At 42.3% G+C, this 17,480-nt stretch overlaps 1 protein-coding gene across 1 annotated transcript; it reads left to right on the forward strand.

Annotated features, from left to right (window-relative positions):
- The first annotated feature begins 8,516 nt into the window (after nt 1–8,516).
- On the forward strand, nt 8,517–17,114 carry TECTB (tectorin beta). The gene is made up of 10 exons (XM_056494856.1): nt 8,517–8,592; nt 10,334–10,524; nt 10,909–11,051; nt 11,132–11,204; nt 12,320–12,423; nt 12,503–12,586; nt 12,783–12,945; nt 14,658–14,727; nt 15,580–15,612; nt 16,098–17,114. Exons 1-10 carry the CDS (start codon nt 8,517–8,519, stop codon nt 16,148–16,150), a joined length of 990 nt encoding a protein of 329 aa, XP_056350831.1. The 3' UTR covers nt 16,151–17,114.
- The last annotated feature ends 366 nt before the right edge of the window (nt 17,115–17,480 follow it).

Genomic DNA, 17,480 nt, shown 5'->3' on the forward strand with positions numbered 1-17,480 from the left:
CTATGGATCCCTTGGAAGGTAATCAGATTATTGTATTCCTGAGGGATTTTCATAAAAGGGAACTACAGTGTCATACTTTCTGGAATAGCTTGTAGGAAATGCTACACAAATGCCGTTGGTATATCATAATTGCAAACATTTTTCAGATGACCACAATGCTCTGTCCAGCCAGCTTAGATTGAAATGATGTTTGCTGCAGACTCTGTATTTCCTCCAATTACATTCTGTAAACTACATCAGGAGAGAGAAAGTGTCATTTTAAAATCTAGCAAATAGTACTTTTGCCCACGGTGGTTAAATTGATTTTGAGTGATCAATGCAACACCAGCTACAGCTCAGCAGAAGGAAACACAAAGGTGTCAGCTTTCTCAAACCTGACTATCAGAGGGAGCCTGTGAAAATCTCTGAAGAGCTGTACATGGGCAGTACCACAGCCACCTCTTGCATTTGGTGTTTGAGTCAATTCTACAAGAAATCCTATCTCCAGCCAATTAAAAAAGTAATATCTGGATTTTATTTGGTACTGGTTGAGTCATAATGCAACAACAAAATGAAAACCCAAATGAGTGCCTAAAACCTTTACATCAATTACTCTGCTCCTTTCCACCCATGGAGCTGCTGCATTTCTCTGCTACTATGAAACATGGTGAATGGAAAGAACCAACTCTGTGGATGTCATCAGTGGTGTGTTGGTGCAACTTGAAGAAAACAATACCCTTTAACTGATCTGAAAATTGGTCTGTGATTTATAGGAAGTGTCAAAAAATGACATTTTTGGAGGCTGAATGCTAAAGAATGCGTCTTGAAGAAGTGAGAAGAGAAACTTTGTTTATGGCATCAAAAGGGATAAATCCACTGAGACACTCAACTGGTAATCAATTGTGAGTCACCAAATCATTGTCTAAAGGCCACAAAGGCCAGTGGGAATGGTAAACTGACAAGCAAGGGGGAAGCTTACTACCATAGGTGGCAAAAGAGCCTCTGAGGTGAGTCCTCTGCTCCAGAAGACACGGCCTGGAACCCCAGGCAATCATTCCACAGCTTCCCAGAAAGCTTTTCTCACTCACAGACTAACCCATCCAGAGTTTGCTTGGACACAAGCTGCTTACTCTCTCAGTGGCACAGGAGAAGTAAGAGCAGGGTGGGCAGCCCAAGAGCCCTACACTGTGCTTTGCCATTCTTTGGCTCAGTTCCATTATCTGCAAAACAGAGATAATGGCACTAAGATTGTGATAAGCACTATTATGATCAGTTTACAAGCATAGAACCAGCTAATTAATGCAGCTAACTTTGATACATGTAGCTTTCAGAGCTCTACAACAAACAGATCCCTTTCACAGCAAAAGAGACTGTCTCCAAGGATGATGATATCAGACTGCCAAAAAATCACAAACTTTCAAAAATGAGGACAACACTGGTATAATGGATACAGTGTGCTAAGAAAAGTAGGTCTAAGAATGAACTAGCAGGATTGTGTAGCTTGGGAAACCAAAACTGTGATTTTAATCAGCAGCTGCCACTGATAGAAGTGCAAGGGTTTGTGTTTGATTTGAGACAGCAGCACTACAGATACTGAAAGTTTATTTCATAGGGAAAACAAATGGATCTTAACTCTTCAAAGGATAGGAACTATGGTGAGCATTTCAAGAACATGATTTTTACCAGCCTTTCATGTGTGCATTCCAGTCTGGATCCCACAAAGCAGGTTTGCAATTCAGCTGGATCAGACTGTGACTGTGCTTCAGTAAGGAAGCTGGAGAAGGGCTCTGTAGCTCAGGTAAGGACAAAGGTGTTAAAGAGGGAGCAGGAGCACTCCAGGCTCCCAGGGCAATACAGATTGCAAGTCTGAGGAAAGGTTTCTGGGCTTGGGAATATGAGGCAGTTCCAAGCTACGTGGCAATCAAGTCCTTTATTGCAATCCAGCATTCCTCCTGCTTCTGAAATTTCTGAAATCAGTTTCAATTCAACCTCTTCAATTGTCTTTGCTTTGGTTTTTTCTTTCTTAACCATATTTTTAAAATGAGCAACATACATTTAGGATCAGTTTCTCAGCAGTCAATGAAATTGCCACTGAGGGACCCCGAAGGATAAATTTGTCTTTAGTATACTTTCTATGTTTCACTGCACTGCAGTCCTGTTTTTGTCAGGTTTTCTGTAACAAAGCATGCAGGCTGGGTGAGCAGCATTATTTATGGCCAACACACATGGCCAGGAATCAGGCAGAAGATCAGACATCTGCTGCAGACTCTTTTAAAGTTGTGGTGACATACCTCAACATAAACTGAGAATCATCATATTTCAGCAACCTTCCCAGCACCAGTGGGATAATGCCCAGAAAAGACAGCATTACTGGAGGAAGAAGAGAATGGTCACTGTGTCAGAGCTGGCTGCCAAACTGGGAAGATTAAACTAGTGAATGACACAAAGAGTCCATTCTTCCTTTTTTCTCACCTTCCTCTTAAAATCCTTCCCCACACTGAGGTGAGATCCTCACCCACACTGCCAAAGATCAAGACCTGTTGTTGAGATAACAGGAACTAAAAGGTTTACAAGGTGTTATACAGGATGGCATGATCGAGATCCAAAAAAGCACTTATGTACCTCAGAAGCCATTTAGGCCACGTTCAGGTGATTACAGAATGCTATTCTACAGCAAAAACTGGCCATTACAAAATACTTGTGTATCCCTGTGTTCTCAACAGAAAATCCCTTCAGTTCTGCTCTGCCACATACCAGATGGGACAGCAGCTCTGGACTCAGCAGCCACAGCCCCACCCTCTTCAAGGAACAGCTGAAGCAGACTGGTGGTCAGGATTACAGGAGACCTAGGTGCAATCCTTGCTTGTTGAGATCAAAGCTATCTTTCCCCAGAAGTGCTCCAGCTTCTGCCTGGAAGCTGTCCTTGGGCACTCAGTGAATAATTGGAGGGTGCTGCAGCAGGCTCAGGCATGTGTGCTGCTGAGTGTGCAGGGCTGCTCAGGCTCCCAAGGCAAGCAAAAATGAATGTCAAGACAAGCAGGGCAGTGTGTCTGGCTGGTCTCCACTCAGATGCCCTCACACAGACATCCAGTGTCATTTAACATGTCCTTGACTATCCTGCCTGGCTTCCAGTTCCTACTCCAAAAGTGCCTGAGTGTCTGAGAGGTCTTGTGTCACAGGATACCTTGGGCACATTACAGATATCTGTGCAGGTATCTTGGCCAACTTACAGCACCTGTTAATACAATACACACCTCGTTTAGACAAATTAATTAAGTACATGGCAAGTTTAGGCATCTCCAACTAGAGGCAGTCCAAGGAGGAGTGAGATCTCACATGACCCATGTAAGTCATCAGTTCTGGTCTTGCATGACCTGTTTTACATGTCTCATACATTCATTAAATCAAGCCCCATGTCTTTATTAAATAAACCTCCAAATCCTTATTCTTCATAACTAGCTAGCTCCAAGACATCCCCTGAAAAATTACACCAAATAAAGTACTTACCCACACAAAGGAAATTCAGCTGGAAGCTGATGTTCTGTTCCAGCAGTAGCAAACTGCAAAACACGCAGGACTTCACTGGAGAAGTATCCAAAGAACATTAAATATGCTGGCAAAGCTAAACAGCAATAAGATCAGGCATTCAAATGAACATTAAATTATTTACTTTAGCCACAATTTTGTGTTCAGCAAGATTTGCTGTTTTAAGTATCTGTCTTGAACAGCAGAATTGTCAAGGGAATGCTTCTCCAGCTGAGAGACTGTCCTCTCACACCCCAGGAGTGCATGTGCCAGCAGCAGCACTGTCTCACCAAGCCCATGGCTGCAGGTGATTGCTGAAAAATTATGATTCAGTGTTGTGTAGTGACAGAGACAGAGAGCTAATGCACATGGAATTCAAGAGCAAAGGACTGTCTCTTCGGGTGGCCTGAACATCCATCTCTGGTTTTTATGTGACCCTTCCACTATGACAATTTCCTCTGATTTCCCCTTCTTCTGATAGGTCTTGTGCAGTTACTGAAGAATATCAGCCAGCTGGGGACTTGGGGTGCAGAAGATCTGTGGGCCCCAGGCTCTCTGTACATCCATGCATTGTTCTATAATCTGCTCACAAGGCTAAAACATTCATAGAATAGAACTGCAGAATCATTTAGGTTGGAAAAATCTTTAAGATCTTCAAGTCCAACTGTCCCTACTGCCAAGTCCAGCATTAACCATGTCCTTTAGTGCCACATGTGCACATAGCTCCAGGGTTGGTGACTCAGTCATGTGCTGAAGTGAGTGACCAGGCACGTGCCATGAGTAATAAACTACTGGAAAGGTATTTACACTGTAAAAGGCAAAACAATCCTAAATCCGTAAGGTATTTATGACTTGAGGGAATAAGTCTACACAGCACAGCTCAATTAGGCTTCAGGAAAATTTTATTGTACCAGCACAGTGCTGCACTTCCAAGAGGATCCACTCACTCAGATGAGGCCAAACATAAATACAGTTGCTATGCTTCCAGACCCAGCATGGATGTCTCTACCCTTATCTCAGACAAAACTTATACACTGCAGCCTCTAGATGAGTGTCAGCTGATCTGCTTTCCCCTGGAATCAGCTGCCTGTCTCCATTGATCTTCATCATCCCATAAATCCTTCAATATAGCTAAGGGACTCTTCAGGTTTATTGTTCTGTCCAAAGCAAATTAAAATTGGATGTTGCAATATTCCTTGCAGGTTCAAACAGCAGAACCTCATTTGCTTCATGTAAGAGGCAGACAGTCAATACCCACACAGCTTTCCATGACAATGTGAGGAACAAGGCTGGAGACACAAGCTGCCCTTGTAGATGAAATCCACAATAAGGCCTTCATTTGCTCTTGGTTGAAATCTTTACAAATACTTAGGTTGCTGAGATTATTCAATGGGTTTGGAAAGACTCAGGGAAATGCAACAATCCTCAATGGGCTGCTTTGCAAGTTAATGGCTTTCCTTTTTCTGTGTGTGCACTTACTGAGAGAAACCTAACCCTTCCCCAAGCCTTCACCTTTGATCAGTGCAGGTATCAAATGCTGGTTGGCTTAGGTACATTCTGTGCTTGTTTCTCATGCAAATCCAAACTACTGTACACCAGCTGGCACCACTGCCAAATTTGTTTCGTGGTTTTCATTCTGTTTTGGACCTTTTGCCTAAAAGGAGTATTATGTACATGGAGATAAGTTTTCTGTGAGAAGACAGTGAGAGATTTATTTTCTCATACAAATTATGGGATTGGATCCATTTTGGAATAATTCCACTGAAACCTGTGGTATTATACCAATGATAATTTAATTATGGTATTTGCTAAAAATAATCAGTAAAAAGATAATCTGTGTTTCAAGAGCTTTGTTAATGTTGTGGTCAGGTGGACCACTTACATAATTTCTAGCAAGGCATTTACACTATGCCTAATCAAGGTTAGCCAAATATCTTATGCTCCAAATCAGTCCTAGGTAGGCAGGCCTGATGGGCCAGGTCCAACCTCAGGACTGAATCTGATCCTTTGAGTTTGAACAATTGGCTTGTCCACAGCCACGAGCCCTTTCTCATGCCCAAAGTCACAAGCTTTCTCCTGCAAGCTCTCCTTGTTTCTGGGCCATATATTCTTGACAACAGGACATTGACTTGATCATAAAGTCTCACCAGAAATCCTCGTTTCTTCTTCCAGACCAAATACAGACTCACACACAGAAAAACAAAAGATGAGTGCATGCTGACACAGTGTATATTTAGATTTAGCCTTAGGAATTCAAAATTACGCCTGAATCCCTGCAGGATTTGGGGTGAGGCTATAAAACAGACACCTGGAGTTAAATCTTCCTTGTTTTAGGATTTCTGATTAGAATAATCTCTAGTTAGAGAGATCTCACCAAGAGATTGATGAGCTTTGGTTCTTGTTCAGTGGATTATTCTTTAATTCAATTAAAATAATAACAAACCCAGGCCAGAGGATTTTATCCATGTGTCCATCTTTAAGTAATCTCATTGGAATCAGAATGTGATGGCTTATAGGCTCACAAGAACAGTGAGAGCAGCTCCTTACAAAGCTTCAATCTTGGTTCAGACTTGATATTTTAAATTAAGCACTGACATGTATAGGTTTTTCAACCTCTGTTTAGGCTTTGGATCAGTTTGCCAGAAGAAGTTGCCCTGATTACTGAATTCTTCATGTCATTGCAGATTCACCTGCACACTGAGCAGCCCTCACAATGCAGGCACACTCATAACCCTGCTTTGCTCAGGTCTTCTGGCTTGAGACACTTCTTGTAGTGAATGCTGTCCTCAAGGTGCTCCTATAAATCTCACTCACAGGACAGCTAAAAACTTCTTGTTGAGCTTTTCAGGTTTAGGTCAGGGTCACTGTGCTCTTCCATTCCACTCTCTCCTTCAAAAACTCCAGACTATTGACAACCAGTACAGCTTTATTACTGTTTTATTATTGCCACCTTGTATGCTAAAACTGCTTGAGAGAAGGCAGATCCACACCAAAGTGCTGCTGTGGATGGGGCAGAAGGAGGCTCAGCACAAGAGGAGATACCAGACCATCTGTGAGGAGCCCTCTGGCAGGGTCAGTGAGAGCCTCTGTGTTTAGGGACTCAGGACAGGTATGAGAGCATGAGAGGTTCAACAGCACACAGGACTGGGCAGGCACACAGTGCCCAAAGCTGAGGCTGGGCCAGTTCACACTGCACAACTGTTTAAAGCCCATGTTCTTTATGCAGTTGTATAAAATAGCAGTAGTGCACCCACTGCTTCTGAGCCTTTCACTAAAATCTGGCACAAACAGCATGTAATGGGTCACCAGAAAATCCCACCAGCTAGCCAAGACTTTCATAGCCAACTTCATGATTGATGGCCACACAAAGAGTAAATTTCTTTCAGTTTTCTGTGCAATCGTAGATTTTACACAATCTATAGTTTAATATTCAATGTATTTTACATGCATTTAGTATTATGTACTATTATTATGTAGTATAATGCTTAGGCTTATGGAAGAGCCTATCTAAATACAGATTACCTGCTTGTGAGCCTGTAGAAAAAAAAAAGTGAAAGAATCAACTCCAAAGGTAATATATGATCTGTTGCCATCACTTTTGTCCACTTGTATGGCACAAAAGCTTGACATTCTCAATAAGCCATTTAAGACAAGCAGCTAATTGCTATAAATACATTTTCACTGAATTCTAGCAGGCAATTGGAACTTCACCTCTCCAGAAATTCTACGTTTTCCTAATAAACTCACAAACAAAAAAATTTTGTACCTTCTGCAGGTTTCTATCCACTTGTTTGCAAAATCTGTAAAAAACCACTGTAGAAAGATTTGTAAAAATCAAATAGACCCATCTAGGGGAAGAGAACTGCTTTTCTAGAACTCTTTTTTTTTTTTCCCTCTCACAGTGGACAATACTGGCGGGTTGAGATTTAACCAGAGATGGGCTCCTTTTACAAGATTGCTTATATAAAGCGAAGATAACACCAGCTGGGTTCATTTGAAAGAGGACATCTTGGAAAGAGCTGACAGTGCTGCTTTTGGAATAAGACTGGAATGAAAATCTGAAATAATCAGCTCCTTCCTGTCTCGTAGGTATAACTTTTAATTTCTTGTAGAATGCATAGGATTATAATTAGAAGGAATTGTCACTGATATTATTTTAACACACTCCTATAAATATATATTTTTAAATAGAGGCTGAGTGAAAATGTTGGAATTGATTGGTTTTGTTAGAGCTACTGAATTTGAATGATTTTTATTTTTTTTTTCATAAATTGTATTTCTTTCTTCTGACTCAGTCTGCTTAGTGATGTGTGTATGAGGGCTGATACTGAAGAGAGTCTACAAAGGGAAAATATGAGAACTGCAGTCCCAATTCCACAGGCTGTATATGTTTTTCCCCTGTGGGAAATAGCTTTCAGGTTTGAGGCCTGAAATGTAAATGTAAATAACTTCTATGGATGTTTTCCTAGAAACTCAACATTTAGCAGCAAAGGAGAAAATGCATAATTCACCAAAACTGAGCTACATGAAGTTAAGATTATATACATCAGAATAGCCATCATCACAGAGAATAGTTCAGTACTAAATTTTAAGCACATTATATATATTCTTGTGTCATATTTCTTCTAGTAATTTCTATTCTCTCTTTTCTTTCAAATCCCACTGTTTCATTTTCATTTGGTTATATTAACACTTTAGGTTTAGACACTTTGCAAGAAATCAAGCTAGAATAATTAAAAACCACTAAACTAAAATAGTAAAATTGCCACAGTAGTGACACAGTTATACCAATGGTCTTTGAAAGATTTACCCTGTAGTTGCAATTACATTGGGTGACAGAATATAAGTAATGTCATTTTTTTCTCTCTAAAAGAAGGACTTTTTAACAGTAGCTACAAGTTCAGGACTACCGAGAATGCATTGTTTTTATTTCCACTTCTTTTATTTTCCACTTTTATTTTAAAAAAAAAATTTCAGATTTTATTTCCTGTGTCCTCAGATCATTGCAAGAAATGGTGACTCTTGCTATTTATCTGCTGGTCATCTTGGCTCGTGTTCTTGCGGGGCCTTGCATCCCAAATAAAGCAGGTAAAATAATTTAATATCTTCTCCTGTAATTAAGCTTCCAAAGGACTTTTTTCATTTAAAAGGGTTTTCCTTCAGACAGTTAAACTGTGGATTCTGTAGAACTAATCCTTACATTTCTTTTATTGATCTGCTTTGAGCTAGCACAGTACAGAATGTACCATTCAAGTCCTAACCCCACAAAGAATTAGGCATATAAGTAACTGTGCAATAACCATCGTGCAAGAAATTTAATAAAAAATGCATAAAACAGCAAAGAAAACAAAACCAATTAGAAATGTTCTGTAATAGTACAGGCTAGAAGCAGCAGATCTTTGTTGCCCAAGCTGGGCTTTAGTCCCAAGGACTACAATCAGATGGCCAGTGGTGACTGACCTGGGCTGAACTCCTGAACCACACCGTTATATAAAAGCAAGAAAAATGTAAAAATCATTGAAAGTAAGGCTCTAATTGCACACAGATTACTGCCTAGAAACTGAAGTGATCTGGTACCAGACAGACCTGCAATGTAGATTTCACTACAAGCACAAAATGTGCTCTAGAAACCTGTTGAAATATGCCTCAATTTAGTGTTTGGTTTTTAGTGCATGACTGCTGTCAGATTACTGTCAGTCATGTCACGGTATATCTAAAGTATTTGGCCCTCTAGCCATTTATTTCAGTTCTTTTATTTGCACAAGCAGCTTCTCTGAACTGTAAAGTTGCCAGTTATAAATCTGAGCATTAAGCCAAGCAGAATCAGCTTGCATATGCTGAATGTTTGTTAATCAGAAAAAAGAGAGTTGTTAAGGTCTCTAGTTGACTTTCCCAGATTATTCCCTAGCAGACACAGAAAGGCTGCAAAATGAGGCTTTTAGCATAAAAAATGAGAGTGGCAAGGGCTTTAAAAGAAATAACTGAATAATTCCAGGGATGGTGCCTTTTTTTCTTACTGTAGCAATTGGAAATCTTTCTCAATTTTCAAGTCAGTAATGGTTAGTCAATATTTGCCCTTAAAATTTCCATCAGATGTTCAAATTAGTTCTGCCTGTGAAAAATATCCAACTCTGCTATCATGAAGCAATCAGTCTGTCTGTTAGGATGTTCAGCATTCATGTCTATATTAGCAATCATCATGTCTGGAAACACACAGCACTGCTTTAACAGGGCTGGGAGTTTGGGTCATTTCCTATTGTTATTAGCAGGCCTGGGTTCTTCAGTTCATTTTTAAATCTTGGCTTTTGACTTGACAATTGGAGAAATTCAGTTTGTGCTGGAACTGCAGCGCCAGTCCAAGAAGAGAAAAGGCAGAATATCTATTGTGGCCAAGATCTACACACCAGTACAAAACAGTGTAGATCTACAAAGCTACCAAACAATCTCACCAATATTATTTTTACAGAGTCAGTGGTGTTACAGAAGACAGCTCTGCAGCATAAGTTAATAAGATATTTTTAGTGCAGTCCTTTTTTACTTCAGGTTTTTCGGCAGTGTCTCTACTTTTCAATCAGCTATTCCAGAAAGATAAAAAATTTACACAAAGTTCTGCATTGATTAGAAGGCAAAGGCCAAACTCTTCCAAAGAGGACAGAATTTAACAACCTGAAGGTCAGTTTAGTATAGCAAAAGCTGCTCTCATTAGGGGATCTTCCAGCACACCCCCTGTTCACAGGAAGTTAAGCCCAATGGAAAGTAAGTGGGCAGACCCACCTCTTTGAATGGAAACTACCACTGAATAACTCTAAGTGCATCACTTTCCTTTCAGATGTAATTCTGGTATACTGCTATCCTAAAACCATCATTACCAGAATTCCAGAGTGTCCTTATGGATGGGAGGTTAATCAGCTGGCACTTGGAGGCATTTGCTACAATGGGATCCACGATTCAGGATATTACCAATTCACCATCCCAGACCTGTCACCTAAAAACAAATCATACTGTGGGACACAGTCAGAGGTAAGATTTTGAAGGTCAGTATTTGACTCAGGAAGTGGCTGGACTCACTTGGGAGAGTCCTGTCCTCTTCAGCTTGAAGTAAGCTTTAGGTACCAATGGAAGAAGGAGGTAAATTGCAGTATCAAGGAGAAGGAAGAATCACACAGCTGTGCTTTACAGTTCCAGGCAAAATACACTCAGGCTTAGTGATATTATTGTGCTGTTCACTGGCACCTGTATTACACAGAACTTATGTTTAGTAAGGCAGCACAGCATATAAAGAGCTACCAAACTGTGTTTCCTTGGGGAGGCTGTTTTGACACCAGAGTGTTCACGTTTCAAAGAACATCCCTGATGCCTCAACGACTCAATACTGCCCATATTTCTCTGTCTCACCATCTACAGTTCAAGAATCCCCTGTATCACTTCTATAACTCCATTGTCTCCAATGACTCCTCAGTGATTGTGAAGAGCCAGCCTGTGAATTACTCATTCACCTGCACATACAATGCCAACTACCTGGTGAACCAGGCTGCCTTTGATCAAAGGTACATCCTCTTCTGGGAGTGTGTCTCACCCTGTCCTCATCACCATGCCTCACTCATGCAGGATTTTGTCCTGTCCCCAGGGTGGCCACTGTCCATGTGAAGAACGGGAGCTCCGGCTCATTTGAAAGCCAGCTGTCCCTCAACTTCTACTCTGTAAGTGCCCTTTGTCACTCACACCTTCACCTTTACCTTACAAAGGCTTCAGCCAAAGAGCTGGAGAAAACAGAGCTGCTGCTCCTGACTTTTATGTGTCATGGAGCACTTTACTAGCCTGGAACAGATAATTGCAGTGGGATTGGCAGGGGTTCTTCTTTCTGCTGATTAACAGGGATATACTTAAAGTGAACAGAGCAGACACATGCCAACTGTTCTTTTAATCCCTCAATTCAGGCATTTTTCTGCTGAGAGGTACATTTCTAACCTGCTGACAGATTTTATAAGAAAAATCAAAACTTTTTTGTAGTCCCACTGCAAGAGCAGCATGAATCTGCACGTACTCCTGGCCTTGCATGGCCTCTACAGATACAGCAAAGCTCCCTGCATTTCTCTTGCAGATTTCTCCCTGGTCCTCTCACCTGACACATATCTCATGTACCCTACAGATCGTTAGGTCATGCTGGATTTTTTTTTTTTTTTTTGCAACAAAACGTTGTCCCTTGAAATCAGGCAGATCTTTTGAAGCATCCCTCTCCTCTCTGTAGCTCCACTGCACTGCTGGAGCAGCCAACTCCTAATCCTGGAATCTTTTCCCCACAAAAGCACAGTAAGAAGCACCAAACCAGCCTCTCTATTCTAGCATAGCTAGAAAAATCACAACTAGGAACATATTGTGTTAAAATTATAGGCCAGGTAAAAGGAATAATTACCACTAATGGTAATCCATTGCTGGGACTAAACCTGATACTCTTTCTATAATTCTGGTGCTAGCTTTGTTACCATCTTACCCAACAAGAAGCATCAGGATTTAAGGTAGGCATTTCAGTGTATTTGTAACAAAAGTTTTTCACCTGAGAACCACATGCTCATGTTCAACCCAAACAGCATCAAGTTCTGTCACTGATCATCATTATACACCAAATATTAACAAAAATATTTTTAAACATCATCTTGGGTTTGCTGTAGTCCTACTACTGCTGTAGAGTTTGGAAGCTGCAGGTTATAAGAATCCAGATTTCAGGGGCCAATCTCTGCAGTGGTGTCTGAAGTTGGATCATGCCTTGCTTTGCGTGTATGAGTAATACATGATGCTTTGTCTTTGTCTTTCAAAGAATGCCAAGTTCTCAAGTATAAAGGAAGCCCCCTTTGTCGTTGAAACATCAGAAATTGGTTCTGACATATTTGCTGGAGTGGAAGCCAAGGGCTTAAGTGACAGGTAGGCAAAGGAAGGAGGAATGAGCAGTAAATTGGAAACTGGGACATTCCTCACTAATCTGGGGTTTGTATCTCTGCAGGTTTAAGGTCGTTCTCAACAACTGCTGGGCAACTCCCTCCTCAGAGTATTTCTACCAGATCCACTGGCCTTTGATCACCAAGGGGTAGGTGCTGGTGGGACCCAGGGGAGCCCCTGTACTCAGCCCAGCCCTGAGGATTGGAAAGTTGGTTTTGGGCTATCGGGGAGCAAAGGAAAAGCTGGCCCACAGCAGGGCAAATGCTTTCACCAGACTGTCACCTCAGGAGATGTTTCACTGAGGCCACGGGGGCTCTGACACTGCTTCTCCACACACCACACAGCTGTGCCACGGACTACTCCATCCTGGTGCACGAGAACGGGAAAACGAACCGGGCCACGTTCCAGTTCAACGCCTTCCGCTTCCGCAACATCCCCAAGCTGTCCAAGGTGTGGCTGCACTGCGAGACGCACGTCTGCGACAGCGAGAAGTTCTCCTGCCCCGTGGTAAGGCCTCCCTGGGGCAAACACAGCTCAGACAGCATGGCCAGCCCTTCCCCAGGGCACGCCAGCTGCAGAGCCAGGGCACTGTGAGCGGCCAGCTGTGCTCCCACGCCCCTGTCGTGCCACAGCCCTTGGGAAACTTGTTCAAACATACTGAGAAATAAGGCAGCCATTGAAAAACTCAGCTCCTGCCAATATCCCGGGCTAGAGTCCTGCCTGACAAACAGCTGCAGTTAAACACAAGCCTGGAAAAAAGGAGAAAGTTGAGCTTTTTCTGTTTTACCAAGTACCTCGGTGCTAAGAGCACCCTGGGGGCAGTGGGAGCACCTGTCTCAAGTTCCCCTTCCCAAGGAAAGTCCTCCCTGCCATCTGCAGTAAGTTATTGTTCTTGCAGACATCCTACTCTGCATAAAACACATAAATTGTCTCTGGAGCAGGAACTGAGGTAGAAGAGAGGATTCCTGTCTCCTTAGATGGGAATATGGTGAGGGTGCTGTACAGGCACATAATTTAACAAGGGCAGGTGCCCATAAAATATCTTGCTTTAAAGACTTCTCTCTCCACCCTCCACCAAGTCAGAGCTCTGCCATTCTTTCTCTCATGCAATGAAATCAAATTTTATTTAACCTGAAAAGAAAGTCCAAAATACTCCTTGGCTAACATGCTGTCATTTCAATAACAAATGTTTCTTGCTGGAGAAGAGAAAGCATCATTCCTGGTGAGCCAAATTTTTCTTTCTAACCCCTTTCTCAGTCAAGAGCCAAATTAAGGCAGCATTTTGTATTATACAGCCTCAGTGCTAAGCAGGGGGAACTGACTTGTACAAAATTAGCATGTTTGACAAAAACGCATTGCTAGAAATTGTAAGTTTCAAAGGCAACAGAAAAAACTCTTAGATCTTGTTGTTTTCCAAGATTTCTTCAACTTTTTATCTAGCCACAGACCAGAGTTAAAAGAAAACACAAACCCATTACTTCATATGTGCCTCTTTGGCAGTACTGTCAAACACCTACATCATCCTTTCAGGAACTGTGGAATTCCCACCTCACCCTCCAGTGCAGGATAATTGTTCCATCAGGCGACACCTCTTGAGTCCACTTCCCACTGGAAGCTGCAGCTGGTGGTCTCCTGCAATTAAGGCTGATCCAAGCTGGTGGTCTGTGCTTACAAGCAACTCATAACCAGCATTACCACATGCTGAGTTTGTAATAAAAATGCCCACAGCTGGGGATCTGCAAAGGTCAGGAGATGCACAAGGACCTTTAATCTGCAGAGCACTGCCTGCAATACAGACTTTGTCAGCTGTGACAGGCATCATTAGTGATGGACATGAGCTGATCTGTATGGAAAGGATCTGTTTTTCCTGTTTCTACCCAATGGGCAACAATTATCATTAGCAATAAACAACCACACAAGCCTTCACAGAGGTCAAGGGTTAAACAGATGTAGCTCAGTTTCCCCCTTCTTGACAGGAGTTTTGTTTAAGGCAGGGTGGGAAAGGCAGCCCACCAAAATCTTCAGAAATGAGCTGTAAAGACTCTCCTTAAATCTCTCCTGCACTAAAACCCCCAATAATTACAGACAGGAAAAAAAAAGTTCCTAGAAAATATGCAGCTATTTCCTTGGTTGGAAACATAAGAATTGTGCCCAATTGTGGATTTTTTGGTAACTTTTAATTATTCTGGTGTACATGGCTTTCTCTCTGCTCTCTCGAGACGTGTGACAAGCGCAAGCAGCGGGCGGAACAAGCCGGCGGCGTTTTGGTGGCGGAGATCACCGTGCGCAGTGAGTGCTCCTCCCTCTGGGAAGCAAAGATGCTGCCAGCATAGGAGCAAGCAGGGGCAGCCAAACCCTCTGCCAGACCCCTTTCCCTCAGGCCAGCAGCAGTCTAGAACAGGAGTTGCTCCCCTCCGACTCTGGCAGAAGAGCTCAGTGAAATTCTCTTCACTTGCCGAGTGAGTCAAGGCACCCCTGTGGCATTTATGATAAATGGCCAAACCACTGCACACCGAGCTGCAGTGAAAGCTCTGCTCACCTGCCTGTGCCCTCAGCAGCAGCTCAGACACGCTCTGGCAGCTTGCACAGGACTGGGACAGAGGTCAGGAGCAGCAGGGAAGTGTTTCTTTACACTGGGTCTGTCCTTCAGCACACCCACACCACCTTCATGTGCAGAGGAGATGCTTTGTGCCTGTCCCTCCTGACTCGCTGACAGCACTGCCACCAGCCTTCCCCGCTGTAGAACAGCCTGCAGGCACCAAGGACTTCTCTCTGAGCTGGTTCATCTTTTGAAACGAGACCTTGGAACAAATTATGTTTTCACTAGAGCCCTTTATACTAGCTTGTCAACTGTATCCACACCAATCTAAAAGCCAGTTTAAAATTACAAATACATATAGAGTAAAATTATTATAATCCATTATGTTGCACCAGTAAACCCCCATTGATATTAGAAGGTAAAAGGACTGAGGATCCTTTTATAACTTCAAACCAAACCCAAGTAAATCTAAGAGGAAGTAATATTCAGAACTTCAAAATGTGACAAATGTTTTCTGTTCTGCTTTTACAAAGCATGCTGGTCCACTTTGCCCTATTTTAAACATCATCTTGATGTAATCTTTTTCCTCCTCTTTTATACAGGCAAAGGTTTATCCAGATTTTACACACTCTCAGGTAAACAGCAATGCATGACAATGAAAGTATCAATCCCAGATGTGGATTTCGAGTGTCTTTGTCAACATAAAATCCATAGCTCAAAGTAAAAACCTGAAATATCAGTAAATTTGACAGAAGAGTGTACATTTCAAAATGAGATTTTATTTCCCAGTGTTATATACTTTGTTTCCCTTCTTTTGGTACATCCCTCACACTGGACAATAAAATCATAGCAATAACTTCCAATACTGAACAGTGCTTTCTCTAATTGGCACACCCTGTTCCCAAAAAGGAGCAATCATGTTTTACTGGGTTAATAGGGGAGTCTGAAAGCATTTCTGATTGGAAAGGCTTTGAAACACACCTTTGAAAGTCTATTTGTCAACATTTGATATGTTGACAGAGCCCTTTAGGGTGTGCAGTTTTATTGAACAGGGTGGGAAGAGAAGGTGAAAGGGAGCTGACAGGGAAGTACTCACACACAGCCTGTGTTTCTCTTGCAGATATCATCTTCCACCTACTCTTTGTGATTGGATTTTCTGCTGTTTTATTATAAAATGCAGCCCAGCTGTACTTCGTAACTTTTCCCAATGCTGTTTGGACCTGGACTTCTTTACTAAAGATGTTTATTTTACAGAGGAAAAAGGAAAGCCACAAAAAATCCTTGTGCACGGTTTTACCAGATAAATAAAACATTCCATGAGCTTTGTGCCTCAAATACTGGAAAATCCCAAAGCAGATTTGCTTCTCCCAAGTCTCTGCTGGCAAACTAGTGAAAACCCTTGGGTTATGTATTCTGCCAACTTCTCCTTTTAAAAAGTTGTGATGGCAATAGGACTTGTTTCTAAAGAGAATATAGAGATGTGCAAACTCAGCATTTTTCAATCCACATTTCCCTTCAGGGTCCCCCTTCCCTGTTAGTCTGTGTGATACCAAACTCCCCTCCAGGCCTGGCCTTGCAAAGTCCCCATTTGTTCTGTGAAGTCTTCAAACAAAGCAAAACCCAACCTAACATATCAAGGGTGGCAGGAAAGGGTGCTTTTCATGTAGCAGTAATTAGAAGGTGCTCAGAGTTAATTACCTGACATTTCTTTCCTGATTCTCAGCGTTGTCAGTATTGATTGGTTGGATTAAGTGGAGCACGCTGTAGGAGTAGGATGTCTTGCTGACTGGACAGGCTCAGTGCTGGATGGTTTCACGGTGTGGGTGCATATCGAGCACAGCTAAGGCTGGAAAACAAGCTAATGAGCTTCACACTTCCTTGAACACATAGCCAGTGGCAGATACAGCAGGCTCCAGGTGTTAGGGCTGTACCTGAGTAACAACAGCAAGACAAAACCACTGGAAAGGGATATCGTGATTTATAAAAGTATCAGGAAATATCAGGACATGAAACAATTCCCCAACAAGTGTAACAGTAGGCTCTCTACTTCCATTAGTTACTAGAATAATTTTGAAAAAAACCTGAGTGTCAGAAACATTTTTAGAACTTTTCCATTAAACTTCCCGTCCTAAATGTGAAAGAGGGAAGAATGACTATAATTGTTACACTTCCAATTAACGAATACCGTGGGTGTACCTGTGTTTGCACATACTGAAGTAAGCGCATTACAGAATTGTTGCTGTTTGTAGAGGGAGCCTCCTGAATAATTCTGTGAAGGATTTCCAGCTCACTGTCCTTGGTAAAAGCTCGTTGTAATGAAGATAATGCTGAGTTAGAACGTGCATTCAGCGGTAAAACAAACACATTTCAGTCCATTTCCACGGGCTCCTTTCGCTCCGCCAGGCGCGCTCTCAGCCCGCGGGCGCCGTTCCCGGCCGCGCACAGCAGAGGGCGCTGCGGGCACGGCCGGCTCCGCTCCGCGCTGTCCGTCTGTCCGGTGTCT

Source organism: Oenanthe melanoleuca, chromosome 6, assembly GCF_029582105.1.
Source record: "Oenanthe melanoleuca isolate GR-GAL-2019-014 chromosome 6, OMel1.0, whole genome shotgun sequence".
Lineage (NCBI taxonomy): Eukaryota > Metazoa > Chordata > Aves > Passeriformes > Muscicapidae > Oenanthe > Oenanthe melanoleuca.

What these genes read in the sequence shown, in the direction of transcription:
- TECTB (XM_056494856.1), top strand. Translation starts at nt 8,517, where the DNA reads ATGGTGACTCTTGCTATTTATCTGCTGGTCATCTTGGCTCGTGTTCTT. An exon ending in GCCAAGGGCTTAAGTGACAG is followed by an intron (nt 12,424 to 12,502) that starts GTAGGCAAAGGA and finishes GTATCTCTGCAG; the next exon opens with GTTTAAGGTCGTTCTCAACA. An exon ending in CAGATTTTACACACTCTCAG is followed by an intron (nt 15,613 to 16,097) that starts GTAAACAGCAAT and finishes TTTCTCTTGCAG; the next exon opens with ATATCATCTTCCACCTACTC.